Genomic DNA, 20,125 nt, shown 5'->3' with positions numbered 1-20,125 from the left:
CTTGTGGAACACCGCTAGTAACTGCGCTCCAAGATGAACCTATACCATCAACTACTACCCTCTGTCTCCTTCCAGCCAGCCAATTCCTAATCCAAACCTCTAATGCACCCTCATTGCCATACCTCCGTAGTTTTTGCATTAGCCTGCCATGGGGTACCTTATCGAATGCCTTGCTAAAATCCATATACACCACATCTACTGCTTTACCCTCGGCCACTTCCTTGATCACCTTCTCAAAAAATTCAATAAGGTTTGTGAGGCACGACCTGCCCTTCACAAAACCATGCTGACTATCCTTGATCACATTATTCCTATCCAGATGTTCATAAATCCTATCCCTTACAATTCTCTCTAAGACTTTGCCCAAAACAGAAGTAGGACTCACTGGCCTATAGTTACTCGGGCTATCCCTGCTCCCCTTCTTGAACAAGGGGACAACATTCGCTATCCACAGTGGCACAGTGGTTAGCACTGCTGCCTCACAGCACCAGAGACCCGGGTTCAATTCCCGACTCGGGCGATTGACTGTGTGGAGTTTGCACATTCTCCCTGTGTCTGCGTGGGTTTCCTCCGGGTGCTCCGGTTTCCTCCCACAGTCCAAAGATGTGCAGGTCAGGTGAATTGGCCAAGCTAAATTGTCCGTAGTGTTAGGTAAAGGGGTAAATGTAGGGGACTGGGTGGGTTGCACTTCGGCAGGTCGGTGTGGACTTGTTGGGCCGAAGGGCCTGTTTCCACACTGTAAATAATCTAATCTAATCCTCCAGTCTTCTGGCACTATTCCCATAGACAACGACGATATAGAAATCAAGGCCAATGGCTCCACTATCTCCTCCCTAGCTTCCCAGAGGATCCTAGGATAAATGCCATCAGGCCCAGGGGACTTATCTATTTTCATCCTTTCCAGTATTCCCCAGACCTCTTCCCTACGTACCTCAAGGCCATCCATTCTAATCACTTGTGACTCAATATTCACATCAGCAACAGTGTCCTGTTCCTGAGTGAATATTGACGAAAAATATTGATTTAGTGTCTCACCAATCTCCTCCGCCTCCACACACAACTTCCCACTACTATCCTTGACTGGACCGATACCTACCCTAGTCATCCTTTTATTCCTGACATACCTATAGAAAGCCTTTGGGTTTTCCCTAATCCTACCAACCAAGGACTTTTCATGTCCCCTTCTCGCTGTTCTTAGCTCTCTCTTTAGATCCTTCCTGGCTACCTTATAACTCTCAATCGCCCCAACTGAACCTTCAAGCCTCATCTTTACATAGCCCGTCCTCTTCCCTTTCACAAGGGATTCCAATTCCTTATTAAACCACGGCTCCCTCACAAGACCCTTTCCTCCCTGCCTGACTGGTACATACTTATCAAGGACACCCATTAGCTGTTCCTTGAACAATCTCCACATATCATTTGTGTTCTTCCCTTGAAGCCTATTTTTCACATCGACACATCCTAAGTCATGCCTCACCGCATCATAATTTCCCTGCCCCCAGCTATAACTGTTGCCCTGCAGTGCACACTTATCCCTCTCCATCACTAGAGTAAAAGTCACCGAGTTGTGGTCACTGCCCCCGAAGTGCTCACCTACCTCCAAGTCTAACACCTGGCCTGGTTCATTATCTAGAACCAAATCCAGTATAGCCTCATCTCTTGTTGGCCTGTCTACATATTGTGTCAGGAAACCCTCCTGCACACATTGGACAAACACCGACCCATCTAACGAACTCAAGCTATAGCTTTCCCAGTCAATATCTGGGAAGTTAAAGTCCCCCATAACAACCACCTTGCTACTTTCACTCTTCTCCTGAATCATCCTCGCAATACTTTCCTCTACTTCTCTCGGACTATTAGGAGGCCTGTAGAAAACTCCTAACAGGGTGACCTCACCTTTCCTATTTCTAACCTCAGCCCAAACAACCTCAGATGGTAAGTCTTCCTCCATCACCCTTTCTACTGCTGTAATACTATCCTTGACAAGCAATGCCACACCTCCCCCTCTTTTACCCCCATCTCTGACCCTACTAAAACATTTAAACTCTGGAACCTGCAACAGCCATTCCTGTCCCTGTTCTACCCACGTCTCTGTAATGGCCACAACATCGAAGTCCCAGGTACCAACCCATGCTGCAAGCTCACCTACCTTATTTCTTATACTTCTGGCATTGAAGTATACACACTTCAAGCCACCTTCCCGTTTACAGGCACCATCCTTCGAGATCGATGCCTTGTTCCTAACCTCCCTACACTCAAGGTCCTGTCCCCGAAAGCTACAGTCCAGGTTCCCATGCCCCTGCAGAGTTAGTTTAAACCCTCCCAAAGAGCAATAGCAAACCTCCCCCCAAGGATACTGGTGCCCCTCAGGTTCAGGTGTAGACCATCCTGTTTATAGAGGTCCCACCTTCCCCAGAAAGAACCCCAGTTGTCCAGAAACCGGAATCCCTCCCTCCTGCACCATCCCTGTAGCCACGCATTTAAATCTTCACTCTCCCTATTCCTCGACTCTCTATCACGTGGCACGGGTAATAAACCAGAGACAACAACTCTGTTCGTTCTAGCTCTGAGCTTCCAACCTAGCTCCCTGAAAGCCTGTCTAACATCCTCACCCCTCTTCCTACCTATGTCGTTGGTGCCAACGTGGACCACGATCTGGGGCTGCTCCCCCTCCCCCTTCAGGACCCAGAAAACACAATCAGAGACATCACGTACCCTTGGACTTGGGAGGCAACATACCAATCGTGAGTCTCTGTCGCCCCCGCAAAACCGCCTATCTGTGCCCCTCACTATTGAGTCCCCAATAACTATCGCTCTACCTTTCTCCACCCTTCCCTTCTGAGCAACGGGGACAGGCTCCGTGCCAGAGGCCTGAACCTCGTTGCTTACCCCTGGTAAGTCATCCCCCCACAAGTATCCAAAACGGTATACTTGTTCTTGAGGGGGATGACCGCAGGGGGTCATCTAAAATCTTCTAAAATCTTTATTCTACCTTCAATTTAAAGTAAAACCATTTATAAAAACTGACATTCCTAATCATCATCTAAGTTGTGGAGACTAACAGACCATACATACACTAACTGCATAATTCCTCCTTCCATTTTCTACAGGTATATATCTTGCACCTTCTTTGCAGGCAGTCATCCTAGATTCCCACTGTCCCACAACATCCAAGCTGCACAAGCTTGTTATCACAGGTAGAGTTCAGAGCAAAATCTCATAATCCCCTTCATTCTCCAGTTTATCTTAAAAGAGACAAACTAAAAATATAACAAGTTTACGAATTTAAATTTCATAGCATTGCCAATATAACATTTGACAATGGATTCCATGTTATATACATAAACCCAATCTTGACAGATTTTTGAAGTCCTCTTTCCCACTTCTGAACAAATTATAATTTCTCAATACCAGAGAAATCCTCGAATTTTGCTGAGAAATGTTCAATCCTAGAAAAACACAATTTATGATACACCATAAAATTAGTTAATACAAACTGAGTGTGCTCCAGATTTTACAAAAGCTCGCATTCCAAATTGTGCTTTGTTTTCCTAGCATGGATCAAGGAGAAAGGATCAAGAATAAGTTTTTGTCATAGACAGCATAAAAGGAGACTCACAATAATAAGTTAAAACTAGTTGTGAAGTAGCAGACAATATAGGAATAAAATAAATTGAGGTACCATGATTAAAAGAATGAGGTTCCCCAGGGTGCTGTACTGAGACTTGATTTTGTTGCAATTTATGTTAATCATATGGATGAGGCAACTGTATGTCAACCAAGTAAACAAGTGACACAGAAATAGAAAAGACAGTAAGTAGTTCAAATTGAGGAAGGAAGTTACAAAGCTTGATTGACAGATGAATGGGAAAAACCATGGAAAATGAAGTTCAAGGTGGCAAAGTGCGGTGTCATTTAATTCAGATCAAAGAAAGATAAATCAGAATATTTTCATAACAATGAACTACTAAGGAGGATGAGCAAAGGTATTTGTGTGTGCAGATGTGAAAATTACTAAAAGCTGCTGCATTAATACAAAAACCTGAAATCCATTAATAATTTATAACTGTTACATAGAGACCCTTCCATTTAGAAGGCTAAGGAACCATCTGATGGATGTTTCACACATTGATATTCACACACTGAATTAGGCAGCAAAAGATTCACAGCAATCTATAAGGATTTTATTATAACTCTGTAATTTGTGGATCCTTTTCCTGCCCAGAAGCTAACTGGGAAAGAAGTCTTCTGCTTTTGGTCAACCTGAGAAACAGGTTTTTTCATTTAAAATTAATTGACCTGCTCAGGTACATAATGGCACATCTCTAGAGCAGTTGGGACTTGAACCAGGACTTCTAGCCTAGAGGTAGGGACACTACAACCATGTCACTAGACTCCCAAGAACTGAATTTTCTCTTAAAATCAACCTGTTCAGAATTCAACTCTTCATAGACTTTTCTAATCAACCTTTTAAGTCATGGAGTAGGTAGGACTTGGATCTGGGCCTTCTGGATCAATGGTATGAAGAGATCACAGCAGCACTTACAGTTGCAATCTTCTAGCACCATGCCAATCGTCATACAACTTATACATTAGGCTGTGCAACACCACATGATAACTCAACTCTCTTCTTTTCCAAATGGACTTGTCAGAGATGTTATGACACGACTTTGGAGCAAGTGGGATTAATAGAGTTCAGTGAATGTCAGTTGCTCTCAATCAATTGACAACAGCACTAACAGGGAGAAAAACAGCAGAAACAGTTACACAAAGGACTTGTGGTACAGTGGTAGTATCCTTACATCGGGCCAGGTTCAAATCCCAACTGCTCCAGAAGGGTATCATACCGTCTCTGAACAGGTTCATTAAAAATAACCTTATTTGAGCTTTAAAAGCGGTTTGCATTTGTAACTCTCATAGAGACATTTTAAATGATATTGTATTACAACCATCGTATATTGCTCACTAGTGCTGGGGACATGCAGCCCTCTTTTGCTAGGGAGCAATAGTGGTGGAAGAAAATCTAGATAAACTGTGAATTATACACAATACATTGCTCGAAGTTATAATGTCAAAACGTTTAGAATTGTATTTCTTCTGTTTTAGTTCTGGCCCAAGTATAGTCTATGCAAACCCACTGGCAGAAATTGAAGAGAAAGAAGACTCTACTAGATGCCCAGATAGTCTCAACATCCTGTGCTACTCAGACAAAATATAATTGATGTTAGCAATCTAAAGATTAAAGTAGAAAATAGTAACTGGCAGCACTGCAATGGAATTAAGGTGCTGTTTCTCAAGTTTGTGCTCAGCATCTTTTCTTCTTGTTAGGGACTTTACTGTTTTCCAGACTCAATATTAAGTTAAATGATACAGGATAATCACCTTTCCACTTGTAATTTGTTTAATTTTCTTGCAACGTATTGGCCTCCACTTTTTTTTCTAATTTTCGCTCCTGGTTGGGAGCTATTTATTATTCTGACACTCACCCAACTCCTCTGACCCAATCTTATTTTTCTTTACTTGACCAACTCTCTGCTCTGGCCCACCAACTCATCATTGAATGTTTCCCACCTTCTGTGATATCACAGGCTTTTCCTTCCCTTTAGTTCTTTTACCATGCTGCCCATTTCAGCAACTTATAAGTAATTGCAATTCTAAGTTTCCCCTGTTCTGATGAAAGATCACAATCTGAAATACTGACTCTCCACAGATACACTAGAGCTGAGTATTTCCAGCATTTTCTCTGTTTCTATATAGTGTTTGCCTTGTGGATGTTAACTTTACTTAACTAGCATTTTCATCCGAGAGCCAAATGATTATTAGTTAAACCACATTCCATGAATTGAGCATACAGGGTCTTAAAGGTGAATTTCCAGTGCAAACTGAGCCAAAGTTTTCCTGTCGATCAATTATACCACTGTACTATTGAAAGAAGAGCAGCAGCTTCACCTAATGTTTTAGCCAATGGTCTTTCCTCAATTAATATTACACTAAAAATTAACGTGTTGTTGAGCTCATCATTGCATGCAAAATTTGTGTTACTTTCGTCCACATAACAAGTCACTGCACTTGAATTTATTGACTGTGATGCACTTCATTTATCGGTACAAATATGCCTTGCTTACCATCGTTTACAAGCGCCATGCTTTAAAACCTTTAGATCTAAATAGGTTTAGCACACCAAACACACTTAATTTTGCACTTTCATTCAGCATGCTCCATCCATAATGTCACTGCAGCAGAGTGAAGGGCATGTGCCTTTCTGAGAACTCTTGAGATTTTTAAATATGCTTTATTACAAACTGTGAAGATGAAGGTAAAGTATATTGTGATGAAAGGTGTATCATTTAGATATGAATATTGTGTTCTGCTTGGTGGAATTTTTGTGGAATAAATTTCTGTTCTATTGTTAAAGAAACTCCGCAGTTTCACGTAATTGCATATTGGTGACCAACCAAACACTAAAATAAAAAATCATGAAGCCAAATTTCATCCCAGATCATCATAATATTGTTTTTTTAATTACTTCACCTGCCAGTTAATTCAAATAATTGGAAGAGATGCATTGCTAAGGGCCCTACCAGGTTTCACCAGTTCAAAAACATAGTCAATTATAATAAAAGCTCCATATTTATCCCATTTGAATAACCAGTCCTTACCATGTAGTATGAATAAGAAAGAGGAAGATTCCTGGCAGCACCAAGTCATCGCTTCCCACTGACCAACGCCGCCTGAATATCACAATACCTGGCATGGTCTCCAGCAACTGCTAATTCGTTCATTAATGCCCAAATCCTATGAAAGCAAGAAACAAATTTTGTTCAACATGTGAATCTTCAAAAGAGATTGCATTAAAAAAAAAAGCCATTTAGGATCGCTGAATTACAGCCAGTATTCAATAACCTGAGCAGACTTTGGTAACTTGGCACTCAGTAAAGAATTTGTATTATTTGCATCATTCTCCATTCATGTTAGATCAGTCTCGAATCACCAGTTTCAATGTATTAAATTAGTTCACAATTGTATGATAGAAGACGGTACTTGGAATGGTAACTCCTGAAGGAGCTCTTTTGCAGTACAATTTGATCCGAAGACTACCATTACCATTTTTAGTTCCTTTGCTCCCAATCGGCTTTCTTCCACAGTTTACATTCCCAACAGTGAATTGATTTTAGCCCTAAGTAAATGTTAACTGCAAGTTCAAAGTTGTATAGTCTAATGCTCAACTCTCGACTACACTAGGTCTTTGTTTTCATCATCAGATCGTTTCTCAAATTTGTCTTCCAACTCCAAACTGTCAATATGTAGCTTCTCCATCGGACTGCACCATAACGGTCAGATGCTATGTCTCTGATCTGCTATCATGTTTTAAGGTAATTTTATTTCATTTGTAGGCCATTGTCCATCATCACTGTTACATACTTATGAATGTAAGTCTGTCCTATTAGCTGTCCGTGTTTTTCACTGCTTTTGACCCCACGTGGCACATGCCTTGGTTCTTACATCCACAGGCTGCTGAAAATCCAGAAGCTGATTGAACCATGCATGTTGTATCTCACTTTCACAATGACGATTTTTTCAATTCACCAACTGTCCGGTTTCCAGCGGAGCAACTTCCCCGAACAACCAGCACACATTCTTTGGATCAAGAATGGCAAAGCTCAAAAGTCATTAACATGTTTCTTATAATAAAGTATATCTGTCAACTGACATGTTTTGAACTATTAATACAAAGGGGTCCTTAGTAAATAGGTTCAAGGCAAGTTAGGGGCCCTGCTCAGCCAACCTCCACCACTAAGGTCTCAGTACAAACTCCTAATGCACTTACGTGGAGTGAGAGAAGCAAAGTGGTGGACTAATCATCTTAAACTCAGAAAATGAGGCAACAATTGCTCGTCTCCAGGATTTGTACTTATTATTTAAACAAATAAATACATATATACATTTATATGGAAACATCCTCAGCCATGTGTTCTCCAATATGTCTTTTTTTTTGTTAAACACTTTTTGTCGAAGGCTGGGCTGTTGTTTTACCTGGGTTGAGAACTCCATTTCAATGACAAGGTTTGAGGGAGCCAGATGCGAAGGTATGGGAACAGCTCTACATATTGCAAGTCTCTTTGTCAATATATGGGTTGAGGAATATTTGGATGACCAGGGTGGGGTGGTATGAGTTTTGCTTTGGCAACACTCAAGGACAATCCGAACTTTCTACACACAGAATTGAAAAGATCAGGTCTTAGAAATCTAGTACAGAGCTGCGGTATTCATCAGCAAACTATATTTCAGCTTTCATTTTGACACAGCAATTGAGATTGAAGAGTTTTCCATCCAGAAAGTGTGTACTACTGACATCAGCATGTTGTGATCTTTCATCAGGTGAAAAACCACTTTCAGCTAGATGATAAATAGTATAGGAGTTGCAGATAGCCTTACTTGACCTTAGTCTGAATTTTGAAGGCATCTGTTTCACATCTCCCACCAAAGATGATGACAGTCATGTCATCATGAAGCTATTGCTGTATTGTGATGAAGCGTTTTGGTTATCCAAATCTCTGCAGTCATGCAATTTGAATTCAATCTTTGTGAATATAAAGAAAAGCTGCATGTGTCACGGTGGTCAGTATACTCTTGGCCTTGGGCTTTCCCTTTCCATCACATCCTTTAATCTCCAGATTTGTCTATGGACATGGATAGCTTCCACACCTTGATTGGCTATCTTGAAGACATTTATAGTTGCCACATTCCTGAACTTACATCAGTGGGTGCATCACAACAAAGACATAAATCAACAAGAGCTCTGGTAGACCAAGGCACTGTTACGAACACTCCTGCACACAGCTCTGAACAAATACGAGTGTTAGAATAATTCCACCAATACTAGATCTGCCGCATCTTCCAACTTCAATGGGAGGTGCATTGAGCAGACATTTGTGTCCTCTTGAAGTCAGCCCATAGCATAAAGTTCTGAATAATTAATTTTGATGGAATTAACCCCATTACCAGATAACTATGACCTTGCTCAACTCAAAGAGCCACTGTTCTAATGGGGAAAAATAAAATGCTTCCAGGACACTCAAACTCCGTGAACCACAGCGTCATTGACATTAATAAGTAAAATTAGTTTGCTACAAATTTTTGAAAATGGTGACATATTAATCAACCTGCTCATACTTTGAATCATAATGTCTTAATGTTGAAGCAGTGCTGTGGCAGCAAAGGAAAGAAAAATGAACAAATCTTGCATTTTGGATCCCAGAACTTGTGGGACATACGACCTCATGTGCTCAAAGCAAACCTGTGCAAAGAAGCAGAATGAACATTAACATTATGGGCGGCACGGTGGCTCAGTGGTTAGCACTGCTTCCTCACAGCACCAGGGTCCCAGGTTCGATTCCAGACGTCAGATGGCTGCCTGTGTGGAGTTTGCACATTCTCCCCATGTTTGCGTGGGTTTCCTCCCACAGTCCAAAGATGTGCAGTTCAGGTGAATTGGCCATGCTAAATTGCCCATAGTGTTAGGTGCATTAGTTAGAGTGAAATGGTCTGGGTGGGTTATTCTTCGGTGAATTCTAATCTGAAGGGAATCTAATCTAATCTAAATTTCGAGTCCACTGACCTTCTTCAGAAAGGATAGTTGCCAGGAAAATATCAACTTTAAGCAGATGAAGGGGGGCTGTGGTGGAGGGTGAAGTGAGCATATAGGTGGAGACAGAGTCACAGAAACAAAGAAAATAAGGTAGACAAAAGGATGGTTGATAGTAAACCAGAGAAGAATACAAGCTGATAATGAGAACAATGAACAAGTGAAAATGGGTTAATTGTGTGAAAACAGTTTGGGATCCCATCAAAGAGTTTGGGATGTGGAGGTAGGTAAAAGGACATGGAAGGTGGTGTTCAGGCTATAAAGTTATTGAATTTGATTTTGAGCCCTGAAGGCTGCAGGGCCCCCAAGGGAAAAACAAGACGCTGTTCCTCCAGCTTGGGCCGAGTCTTGCTGGAGCACTGCAATAGGCCCAATGTTGGCCAGGGAACATCGTGGTGTGTTGAAGTGGCAGGCAAATGGAAGTTCAAGGTCTTTTTTGCAGACAGAATATAGATGCTCTGTGAAGCAGTTGCCTAGTTGACACTTCATTTCCCCAATGTAGATGAGACCAACATATACAGATTACTAGATTAACTGAAGTGAAGGTAAATCACTAGTTCAAAAGAAATTATAGTCCCTAAGGAAATCGAAACATAATTTTGTAATCTCATCAAGGATCATAACATAAGTTTGGCATCTGGTCCAGAAATGTAACACACCCAATACACAGACAGTCAGGATCAATGGAGAGCCTCAGTTTGCTTTTCTTTCCTTAGCTTACAAGAGCAAGCAGTGCATCCATGGATCTGAACATACTAAATTAACATGATTGCCAGGTGAAATAGTCTAACTGGCTAATGTGACGTTAGGATTCAATTTTGAACATTGCAAGAACTGGCTATTCTTTTATTTTCTATTCACCCCTGCAGTCACATTATTCAAACATCCACAGGGTCATAGCATCATACAGCATGGAAACAGACCCTTTGGTCCAACTCGTCCATGGCAACCAAGTTTCCCAAACTACACTAGTCCAATTTGTCTGTGTTTGGCCCTCAAAATCTAGTCTATATGTGCACCTATCCAAATATCTTTTAAATGTTGTAACAATACCTGCACTTCCTCAGGCATTTCATTTCACATTCGAACCACCTTCTGTGTAAAGAAGTTGCTCCTCAGGTCCTTTTTAAATCTTTCTCTTCCCACCTTAAAATATATACCCGCCAGTTTTGAACTCCGAGGGAAAAGACCTTGGCTATTCACCTTATCTACACCCCTCATGATTTTATAAACTTCTGTTAGATCACCCCTCAACCTCCTACATTCCATAATAAAGGCGCCAGCCTATCCAGCCTCACCTTATAACTCAAATCCTCCAGTTTCCACAATATCCTGGTAAATCTTTTCTGAACATCTAGTTTGCAGTTAAATAAAATTTATAGAACTTTTTCCACTGGAAAATGTCTTAAAGTACTCCACAGCATTTTTGAAGATGCTTTAGTTATTTATCAGTCTTTCTGCATCCTCACAGGAATGGTAGAGATGTAGATATCTATCTGTACCAAGGTTGCAAATGGTATTTGGGGAGGCGTGACAATGAGTCTACATCTGCCGCACAATAGGGAGATGGGAAACAGAGACAAAGTGACCATTTCTTCTGATAAAGCTGCTCGTATAAAATGGGGGGCTATCAAACAGCATTGAGATGCATGCCCATTCAGCATTCTCCTGCATGTCACCTGATTGAGGCTGTCATCTGAGTCTTCTGCAATGATACTTGAATGCCACCTCATCCTATGATGAGTTCTCAAACAAACTATCATTTTTCTCTCACCTGCCATTTCTGTCCAGTCACCATGGGTTAATCCTGCTAACGTTTTTGATCACTCAGAAGGGTCACTGAACCCGAAACATTAACTTTGGTTTCTCTTCACAGATGCTGTCGGATTTGCTGAGATTTTCCAACAACTTCTTTTTTTGTTTCACAGTAACCACAGTTCTTTTGGTTTCAAGGGCTAATCCCAACTTGTTGCTCAACCCCAAGTAAGAGCGCTGATGGCCATGTGTATTAGATCAAATGATGAAGCCTCTTATTGATCTGTTCTTTTCCCCTTTAACAGATGTAAGTTATGCAGGCAGTAGATCAAGGATGACGAAAGCAGAACCCAGAAGAGGAATGTTACTATAAAGTTAGGTGTTTAGGGTAGGAAGCAAGACATCATTGGTCAGAACATTTTCTCACTTTGTCAGTTAACAGAACAAGGAAGTTGCAGATTTGGCGTTGATTACAAGATGTTGTCATCCGCAATGTTCTCAAACAGCATCAAGTTGGTGTAGGCTCAGTCACAGCCACTCTCATGGTACAGAGAACCATCTCCCCTCCATAGGGTTATATGGGAGATGACTGGGTCTTTAGCTGCCTGGATCCCAATATTTCAACGTCCTCACTATATCTCTCTGCTTCCACCTCTCCTTCCTTAAGCTTTAAAATATCCCTTTGGTTAAACTTTTGGTCATTTCGTCAAAACAAGAAGAAATTAGACCAGTGATAAATTGTGTTCTATAAAACTCCTTGGATCTTATTATGGCAGAGGCACTTTGTAGAAACATTAGAGTAGAATTAGGCCATTCATCCCCTCAAGCCTGTTGTTTTTATTGATCCATGTGTCATTTCAATCCTGAACTTAAAAGATCCTACTGAATGTCAATTTTATCCTGGAATCATTCTCATTAATCTTCTCTGTACCTTCCCCTAATGCTTTCTCATCATTCCTAGAGTGTGGTGCCAAAACCTGGCCACAATAACCCAGTTGAAGCCAAGCCTGTGTTTTACACTTGCAAGAAGATTTGGTAGAGGTATTCGATATTCAGTAATGTGAAGGAATCAGAAAGAGTTGATTGGGAGGCACTGTTCTTATTTGTTAAGCGACAGGAAGGATGTGACTGTAACAAACAGGTGAAGTGGAGATTCATTGGGATATTGCCTGGGCTGGAAGGATTCAGTTATGAAGAAAGACTAGTTTGACTGGAGTTATTTTTCTTACAGTAGATAAGAAAACATGGGGATGGGGGAGTATCTAATTGAGGTATACAAAGCTCTCACAGGCTCGACAGACTAAATTGAGAGAAACCTTTCTTCTTCATAGAGGGGTCAATAACCAGGATGCACAGATTTAAGGAAAAGAGCAGGAAGCATGGAGGGGAATCGAGGAAAGACTGTTGCACCCTCAGGACTGCAGGTATCTGGAACTCATTGTTCAAAAGGATGGTAGAATCAGGAACCATCAAGATATTTAAGAAGTATTTACTTGAAATCTTAAAATACCACAGCATAAGACTTTCGACCAAGTACTGGAAAATGCAATTAGAATAGATGGATGATTGACGACTTGTACAGAAGGCCTTCCTTTCTTTGCTTTCGAAACTCTGTGACTTCGAGGGAAGGGTTGAAGACCTCTGCTTGCTCTATTCTGATGTGGAGGTGCCGGTGTTGGACTGGGGTGGACCAAGTTAAAAATCACACAACACCAGGTCATAGTCCAATAGGTTTATATTTAGAAGTACAAGCTTTCAGAACATTGTTCCTTCATCAGCTAGCTACCTGAAGAAGGAGCGGCACTCCAAAAGCTTGTACTTCCAAATTTTGGACTACAGACAAAAAGTGTGATGCTGGAAAAGCACAGCACGTCAGGCAGCATCCGAGCTCTGGCCACCTGCATGAGGTCATTGAAACTCATGTTATGCCAAGTCATCAGGTCCAAACACTGGGAGACAACCTTGCTGGTCACTTGCTTTCACAGTTCTGTCTCTGCAGTATCAACACTTCACCACTGGTATCTCTCCTCCATTCAACATGTAACCTAAGGCAACTGCCTGTATCCCTGGGTGTACTCTGACATTCAGCTTATTGGAATTGCAGGAATCTTTCATTCCACTTTCCATTTAAGAAACAGCTTCTCAACCAGCAATCTTCCCCTTCTGAGAAAAAGCAGGCGGCCTGTATTGGATGGAGCAAATCTGTCAGCAACTCCTTGCCTGCAGCACTGAGTTGACATGGCCAGTGATAGAAACACACTCCAGTCATTCAAATGAAATAAGTCGTCAAACTTGGTATTCCTCCACCTTAATCTAAAACACCAGGTTATAGTCCAACAGGTTTATTTTGAAGTACTAGCTTTCGAAGAGTTGCTCTTTCATCAGATATCTGTGGAGCAGTGTCTTATGATCCTGCTCCACAGCTAGCTGATGAAGGAGCAGTGCTCTGAAAGCTAGTACTTCAAAATAAAACTGTTGGATTATAACCTAGTGTTGTGTGATTTTTAACTTTGTTCACCCCAGTCCAACAAATGCACCTCCACATTAATCTAAATAGGTACCTACTTGCTTCAAGGCATGACCATGTGTCAAATATCAGGGTTAATCAAACTCTTAACTATGCTTCTTTAGCTGTGGCTAAGATAATCAAAGTAATTGAGTTTTACAACAAAATCTTCGTCCAGTTTTTTAAAATCGCCAAAAATTAACCTTATTTCCTAATATTTTATGACATAGTATACAAAGCAATGTGCAACAACTGTACATGAAGTGACTGAAATGGCATAATCCAAGCATTTTTTTCCAGAATTAAAAATTTACACAAATTACCTGAAAACTGGAAAGTTTGAATTTGAAGAGGGTGAGTTTAAAATCATGTTAGATTTTAATTCCTGATTACCAAACACAAAATCTTAATAGAAAATGTAGGGAAACAGCAGCTAAACACCAGATTTTTTCTTCTTCTTTGTTATCCCCCTCCCAACTCTTTCATCCCTCTTCAGGTTTCGACTCTCCTGCCCCACATCATTTTCCACTCTCTGCTCTGCATAACCGGAAGATTCAAGTTAAGTTTGCTGACCTTTTTGGAATGTTATAGGACATCATTCAGGTAAATGATAGTACATGTAATGCTCTCCAAGATCAAATAACCTGATGAGATGCCGTGCATTGACATGAAAAACACCATTAAAATAAGGTATCCAAATTTTAGTGGTACTCATGAAATTCTACTCCAAAAATTGATTAACATCCTTAAAACAGGAAGTGGGAAAGCAGTAGAAAACTTTCATGGGTCTCTACATCTAAGCATGATATATGATTCAGGCAAGTCTGAGTTAATTCCTGTAATTCATGTTTCTTCCATTTAACAGAATGGAAAATAAATTGGTCAAGTTATTTTACAGATAAGTACGTCAATTTAGTCTATTTTCTTATTTCTTACAACTGCATGGATTTAATGCTCTTGGATAGAAACTGGGAAGTCTCTCTGAGCTTTAAAACAATTCACTGTTGCATAACATACTGTCACTTCTGAAGGATACTCATGATTAATAATAAGTTTATGGTTATTACAATTTCTTAATGAACAGACATAATAATCTGCAGATTTCTTCCAAACATTACTGATAATCACAAATTGCAAAACAAATTTAATATCTTTAAAAAGAAAAAAAAATTAGCATATGCTTCAAAAAGTCAGCCAAGAAGCATCTCATTAAATACTTTAAATTTACAGCCTCACACCCTTGATATATTCTGTTCTCACATGTTTTCACTGCAATCCATTAGTCTATACCTGTGAGCCGTTTCAATTTCAGTACCGAAGATTCAACGACTAATCCTGAAAGGTTTAACAGACAGACTAGACAAAAGAGTTGTCAGCTACTACTGAATTAGTAAAGTCGTCCAAACTGTTGTGCATTTTTTCCTCAGGTCGATGTTCAAACTGAGCAACAGGCAAAGTTCTGACCTTAGAAAGGAAATGACGTCAGGAAAAACTCAAAAAGCAATGAGAAGAATTTGGAAGTCTCTCGCCTGCAACCTGCTATAGTACACATCACTAGGCAGCAGCCATCACTTACAAAGAAATTCAGAAAGCAAGCAGACACAGGCAGAATAATTTTTGATTTAAAAGCAAAGAATGTGTCATTGCCTCCATGAGACTCCGATGCTGGAGAGAAGACCTTTTAAAAATTAATTGAAGCTTATTGATCCACACAGCCCTTCACAGTGCATTCCAGCACAAGCAGCTCATTCAGCAAACAGGGTAATTGGATATAAACAGCATCATTGTCTGGCTTTTCAGACACCAATTATCCATATACTCTCAAATTTTGAAGGGCTTATTTGCTATATGTGGGGGTAGGGAAAGGATTTCTGAGACAACTCGAGAAATTATAAAGCTAAACATCCACATAAATTTTAACAGTGAAGTTAAAGATGACGCTGCAAAGGCACAACAGTCTTTTATTATAACTTATTTTTATGGTCGTGAAGCAAAAAGGCAGCACACAGGTATGAATCATGCTGATGACTCACAGTTACAGCAGCAGAAAGGGATTTGTATAGTTTTAGAGAAATATATATTTTCCAAATCTGCATATTCCAAATGCACTTTCTACCGACTATAATTGTGGCTCAGATTAGAAAAACGAGCAATGAACCATGAAAATTTGGGCATTGGTCCCATCCTGTCAAGGAAATAAGCTGCATTTTCAGAATCCCAGAAGGATATTTGTGCATGGAGGAGGGAGGAGAAGGAGGAAGAGTAATGAAAGGGGTACAGATGGACATGAAACTGACATGCCATGTACACAATTCTCTATGGTTGGCTGGAGTGTGCACATGATGAATCTTTCATGGATATATTACAATTCATTTCCACCAGCACTTATTACTAGGGCTCAGTGCATGAGGGTTGCACAGCGTGTGCTCCTGGCTCCGTGGCCAAACTGTAGCAATTAGGTAAAAACAAATAAAACAATTTATTTCAAATATATTAGACAAAAGCAGAATAAAGCAAGCAACAATACTTCCAGGCGATGTCATACTCTGAGATCCAGGTGCACATACAACATTCAAGCCATGATCATAGAATACACTAAACACAAAAGACTGGTCTCTGGGGCAGCTAAACAATTCAATGTCAAGACAGGATCGATCTACTGAGCTCAATTTTATGTTCTTCCTGAAATTCTGGACTTATCATAGATATTTTCTAACCAACCTGTTCAAAGACGTTATTACACACCTCTGAAGCAGGTGTACAAAGTTAAAAATCACACGACACAAGGTTATAGTCCAACAGGTTTAATTGGAAGCACTAGCTTTCTGAGCTCTGCTCCTTCATCAGGGAGTTGTGGAGTACACAAGTGTAAGACACAGAATTTATAGCAAAAGTTTATAGTGTGTTGTAACTGAAATTATACATTAAAAATACCTTGAGAGTAGGCATGTCGGTTGGGGTGGAGGCAATTAAGAATAGGCAATAAACACTGCCTACTACTCAGCTATACCCATATTTGATGAACAAATAAATAGAAATCAATTCACAATTATACTTATGTGAATTGAAGCCAGATGTGATTGAAAAATGATTAAGCTAGTTAAGCGTAATAAATGTTCAGTTTAAATTTGCACCCATGTGGTCATGAGGAAGTAGTCAAGTAAGGAAACAATGGCTGAATGGAAGGTGACCAATCTATCAGAGAAAAAAAATACAGCATTTAATCAATTCAACAGCTAAAAGTCCTCAGGATGGGTATAGACCTCGAGGCAGCGTTAGGAGTTACTGTTGAGTTCGTAGACAGTTATTTTTAGGTGATCAATGAGAGATAAGTGAACGAGAAGGGTGTGAGTGCTAAAAGAGGCAATGTTGTGACCAGAAACAGTTCAGGCAGAATTAAAACTTCATTGAAATAAAGCCCACAAAGGTAATTAGGGCAACTGGTTTCCAAGAATGTTTCTGGGGAAGTAAATACGAAGATGAATTTGAGGGAGAATCAGAAAACAGTAAAATTGAAGTGTACATGAGATACAATTTGAAATTTCCAAAGAGACAACTCGGTTCAGGGGGGTTGTCACTGAACCCAAAGGGATGTTAAGTCAACAGGAGTCAGAAAAATTGATGAGATCAGAAAGAGTTACTGCTATCTCCTGGGAAGATAGGTGGAAATAAGCTGGGGAGTACTAATCTAATTATGCATGATATGGATATAGGAAATGCTGTTCCAATTAAGCAACATACTTATAGACATAACCCTCTAAAGTTGGCACAGGTTCAATTCAAGATTGAACACATGCTCCAAGACGACACAATCATAGTGAGTTGCAGTGACCAGAGCTCACCCATAGTAACAGTGCTAAAACCAGATGGTACGCAACAGTTGTGTGCGGACTAACACAAAGTCGAAATAGTTACAAGTTTTATTTATATCTAATTCTGCGTTTGGAAAAGTGTATTGAAAAGGTGGGACAAGCAACATATATTTCTAAGTTGCACTTACTCAGAGGATACTGGCAAGTATCTTTGCTGTTTCCGATAAAGACAATTTCAGCTTCCGTAACACCGAATGGACACTGTCAATTTAAAGTCATGCCATTTGGTAAGAAAAATGCATCCAGCACATTTCAAAGACTAACCAATAAAGCAATTCCCCGATTACACAATTGTGTAGTTTATGTTGATGACTTGGTGACACATGGAAGGAACATTTACAGTATTTATCACACTTACTCAATTGACTTCGTGAGGCAGGCTTGGTGATAAACCTAGCGAAAGTGAGGACTTCAGATGCTGGAGATAAGAATCGAGAGTGTGGTGCTGGAAAAGCATAGCAGGTCAGGCAGCATCGGAGGAGCAGGAAAATCGAAGTTTCAGGCAAAAGCCCTTCATCAGGAATGGGTGATAAACCTTGTTAAGAGTGAATTTGCCAAAGTCCAAGTTACCTTCCTGGGCCATGTTACTGGATATGGATAATGCAATGTGAAAACAAAGAAAATTGGGGAGTTTCCCATACCATCGATGAAAACAGTAGCACTACAATTCCTGGAATTGTACTGTTGATGTTAGTGATGTGGGTGTTGTTGCTGTGCTCCTACAGGAAGACAATGAGAAGATAGAAAGATCTATTGGATATTTCTCCAGGAAATTGAACACTCATCAACAGAAACGCTCGACAATAGAGAAGGCGACTTTGAGCTTGGTGTTGGCGTGACAACAATTCAACATTTATGTTGCCAGTAATGTGTCTGAAATAATCATATAGACTGATCAGAAATTCATTGAAGTTCGTTGAGAAATTTAAGGACAAAAATGCCAGACTGTTTAGGTGGAGCTTATTATTACATCCAATCAATTTGAAAATTGTATATGTGACAGGGCGAGAAAACATGATGGCCGACGCATTGTCAAGACTTGGATGAGAAACGGAGGTGTTCGGGGGCAGGAGTAAACAGACTGAAATAGAGTGTATAGTGCATGTGTGCATGAATATGGTCAATGTAATGTATATATATATATATAGTAGTGTACTAACAGTGTAAGACTAAAGGGTTTTAAAATGAAGCTATTTTTGTATATTGATGTCTAGTTTCGGGGGAAGTGTGACAATGCTACCCCTTTAAAAAGGTTATGTTGTCCTCGGTTTTTTTCAAGAGGGATCGTAAAGACAGAGGTGCCAAATTTGTCTAAAAATGGTTACTTTGAACAATGGCAGGGGAGTGGCCAGTTCTCCCATTTCAGACTTTTTTTCTAGCAAACGGCCAAAAACCTCTGGGAATCTACCGAAGCAGCTGCAGTGAAAAGAGGTTCCATGCTTCAACAGATCTTTCTTGCTTGAACTTTCTTTCTGAAACCTCTCCCACATGTGAGAACCTGTGGTTGAATTTACCTTTTGCCAAGGGGTGTGTTTACGGGATGTTGTGGGGATTGGAACAGCTCCTTCATTAAGTTGTGATAGAATCAGTTGGGTTATCAAATAAGTAATTCTAAATCTTTTTCTTTTGTTCATGTTTCATCCGTAGTGATTAAATAAATTCTGTTTTGTTTAAAGCTGAGTGGTTTGACTAGCTGCATCACTCGTGGAATATCCACTTTCCATCTGCCTAAAAAAAAAGTTAAGGTCTGGACTATCTTTTTAAAATGTTTTGAAAGGGTCTGGCCTGATCCATAACAACAGATATATTCTAACAAAAAAGAAAAGTATTTAATGGCAAAAGTCACCTTCCATTATTAACTAAAAAAAATTGAAGATTAGTCGTAAACTTAAAGAAAAATCATGTAGTTGTGCAAAGATAGATAGCAAGTCAGAAGACTGAATGGAATATTACAGGAAAGAATGGCAAAGATTATCGAAGAGAGAAAATTGCATTATGAAAGAAAGCTGGATAGAAATGCAAAAACAGATACCAAGAATGTTTCTCAGTATTGGAAAAGTAAGTTTACAAACTGAGCATTGGTCCAAGGGAAACTGAGCTTGGGGAATTAATGATGAAAAACAAAAGAGATGGCAGATGAATTTAACAGGCAGTGTGTACTGGTCCTCTCTGCAGAAAATTGAAGTAGTATTCCAGAAACAGCTACTAATCAGAAATTGGAGGGAGGGAGGTATTCAAGATAATTACTATTACCAGGAAAGTGCTATCGAGCAAATCGTTGAATCTGCAGTCCTGATGGACTTCATCTTCAGATCTGAAGATAAGTGGCTCATATACTGATTTTAA

General features: G+C 40.1%; 1 protein-coding gene across 18 annotated transcripts in view; it reads right to left on the bottom strand.

The window, feature by feature from the left end:
• dagla (diacylglycerol lipase, alpha) overlaps positions 1 to 20,125 on the bottom strand; it is a 357,270-nt gene that overhangs the window by 167,125 nt on the left and 170,020 nt on the right. For 17 of the 18 annotated variants that reach the window (XM_072592163.1, XM_072592162.1, XM_072592161.1 and 14 more), the window contains one exon: positions 6,660 to 6,795. In XM_072592163.1, the coding sequence (XP_072448264.1) occupies positions 6,660 to 6,754 (95 nt within the window). In that variant the 5' untranslated portion in view covers positions 6,755 to 6,795. Of the gene's footprint in view, positions 1 to 6,659; positions 6,796 to 15,197; positions 15,357 to 20,125 lie in introns of those variants that run through there. The other variant, XM_072592171.1, reaches the window with a different exon arrangement.

Source organism: Chiloscyllium punctatum, chromosome 22, assembly GCF_047496795.1.
Source record: "Chiloscyllium punctatum isolate Juve2018m chromosome 22, sChiPun1.3, whole genome shotgun sequence".
NCBI classification, from domain to species: Eukaryota; Metazoa; Chordata; class Chondrichthyes; order Orectolobiformes; family Hemiscylliidae; genus Chiloscyllium; species Chiloscyllium punctatum.
Note: the sequence above shows the minus strand (reverse complement) of the source record. Positions and strands in the feature narration are given on the sequence as shown.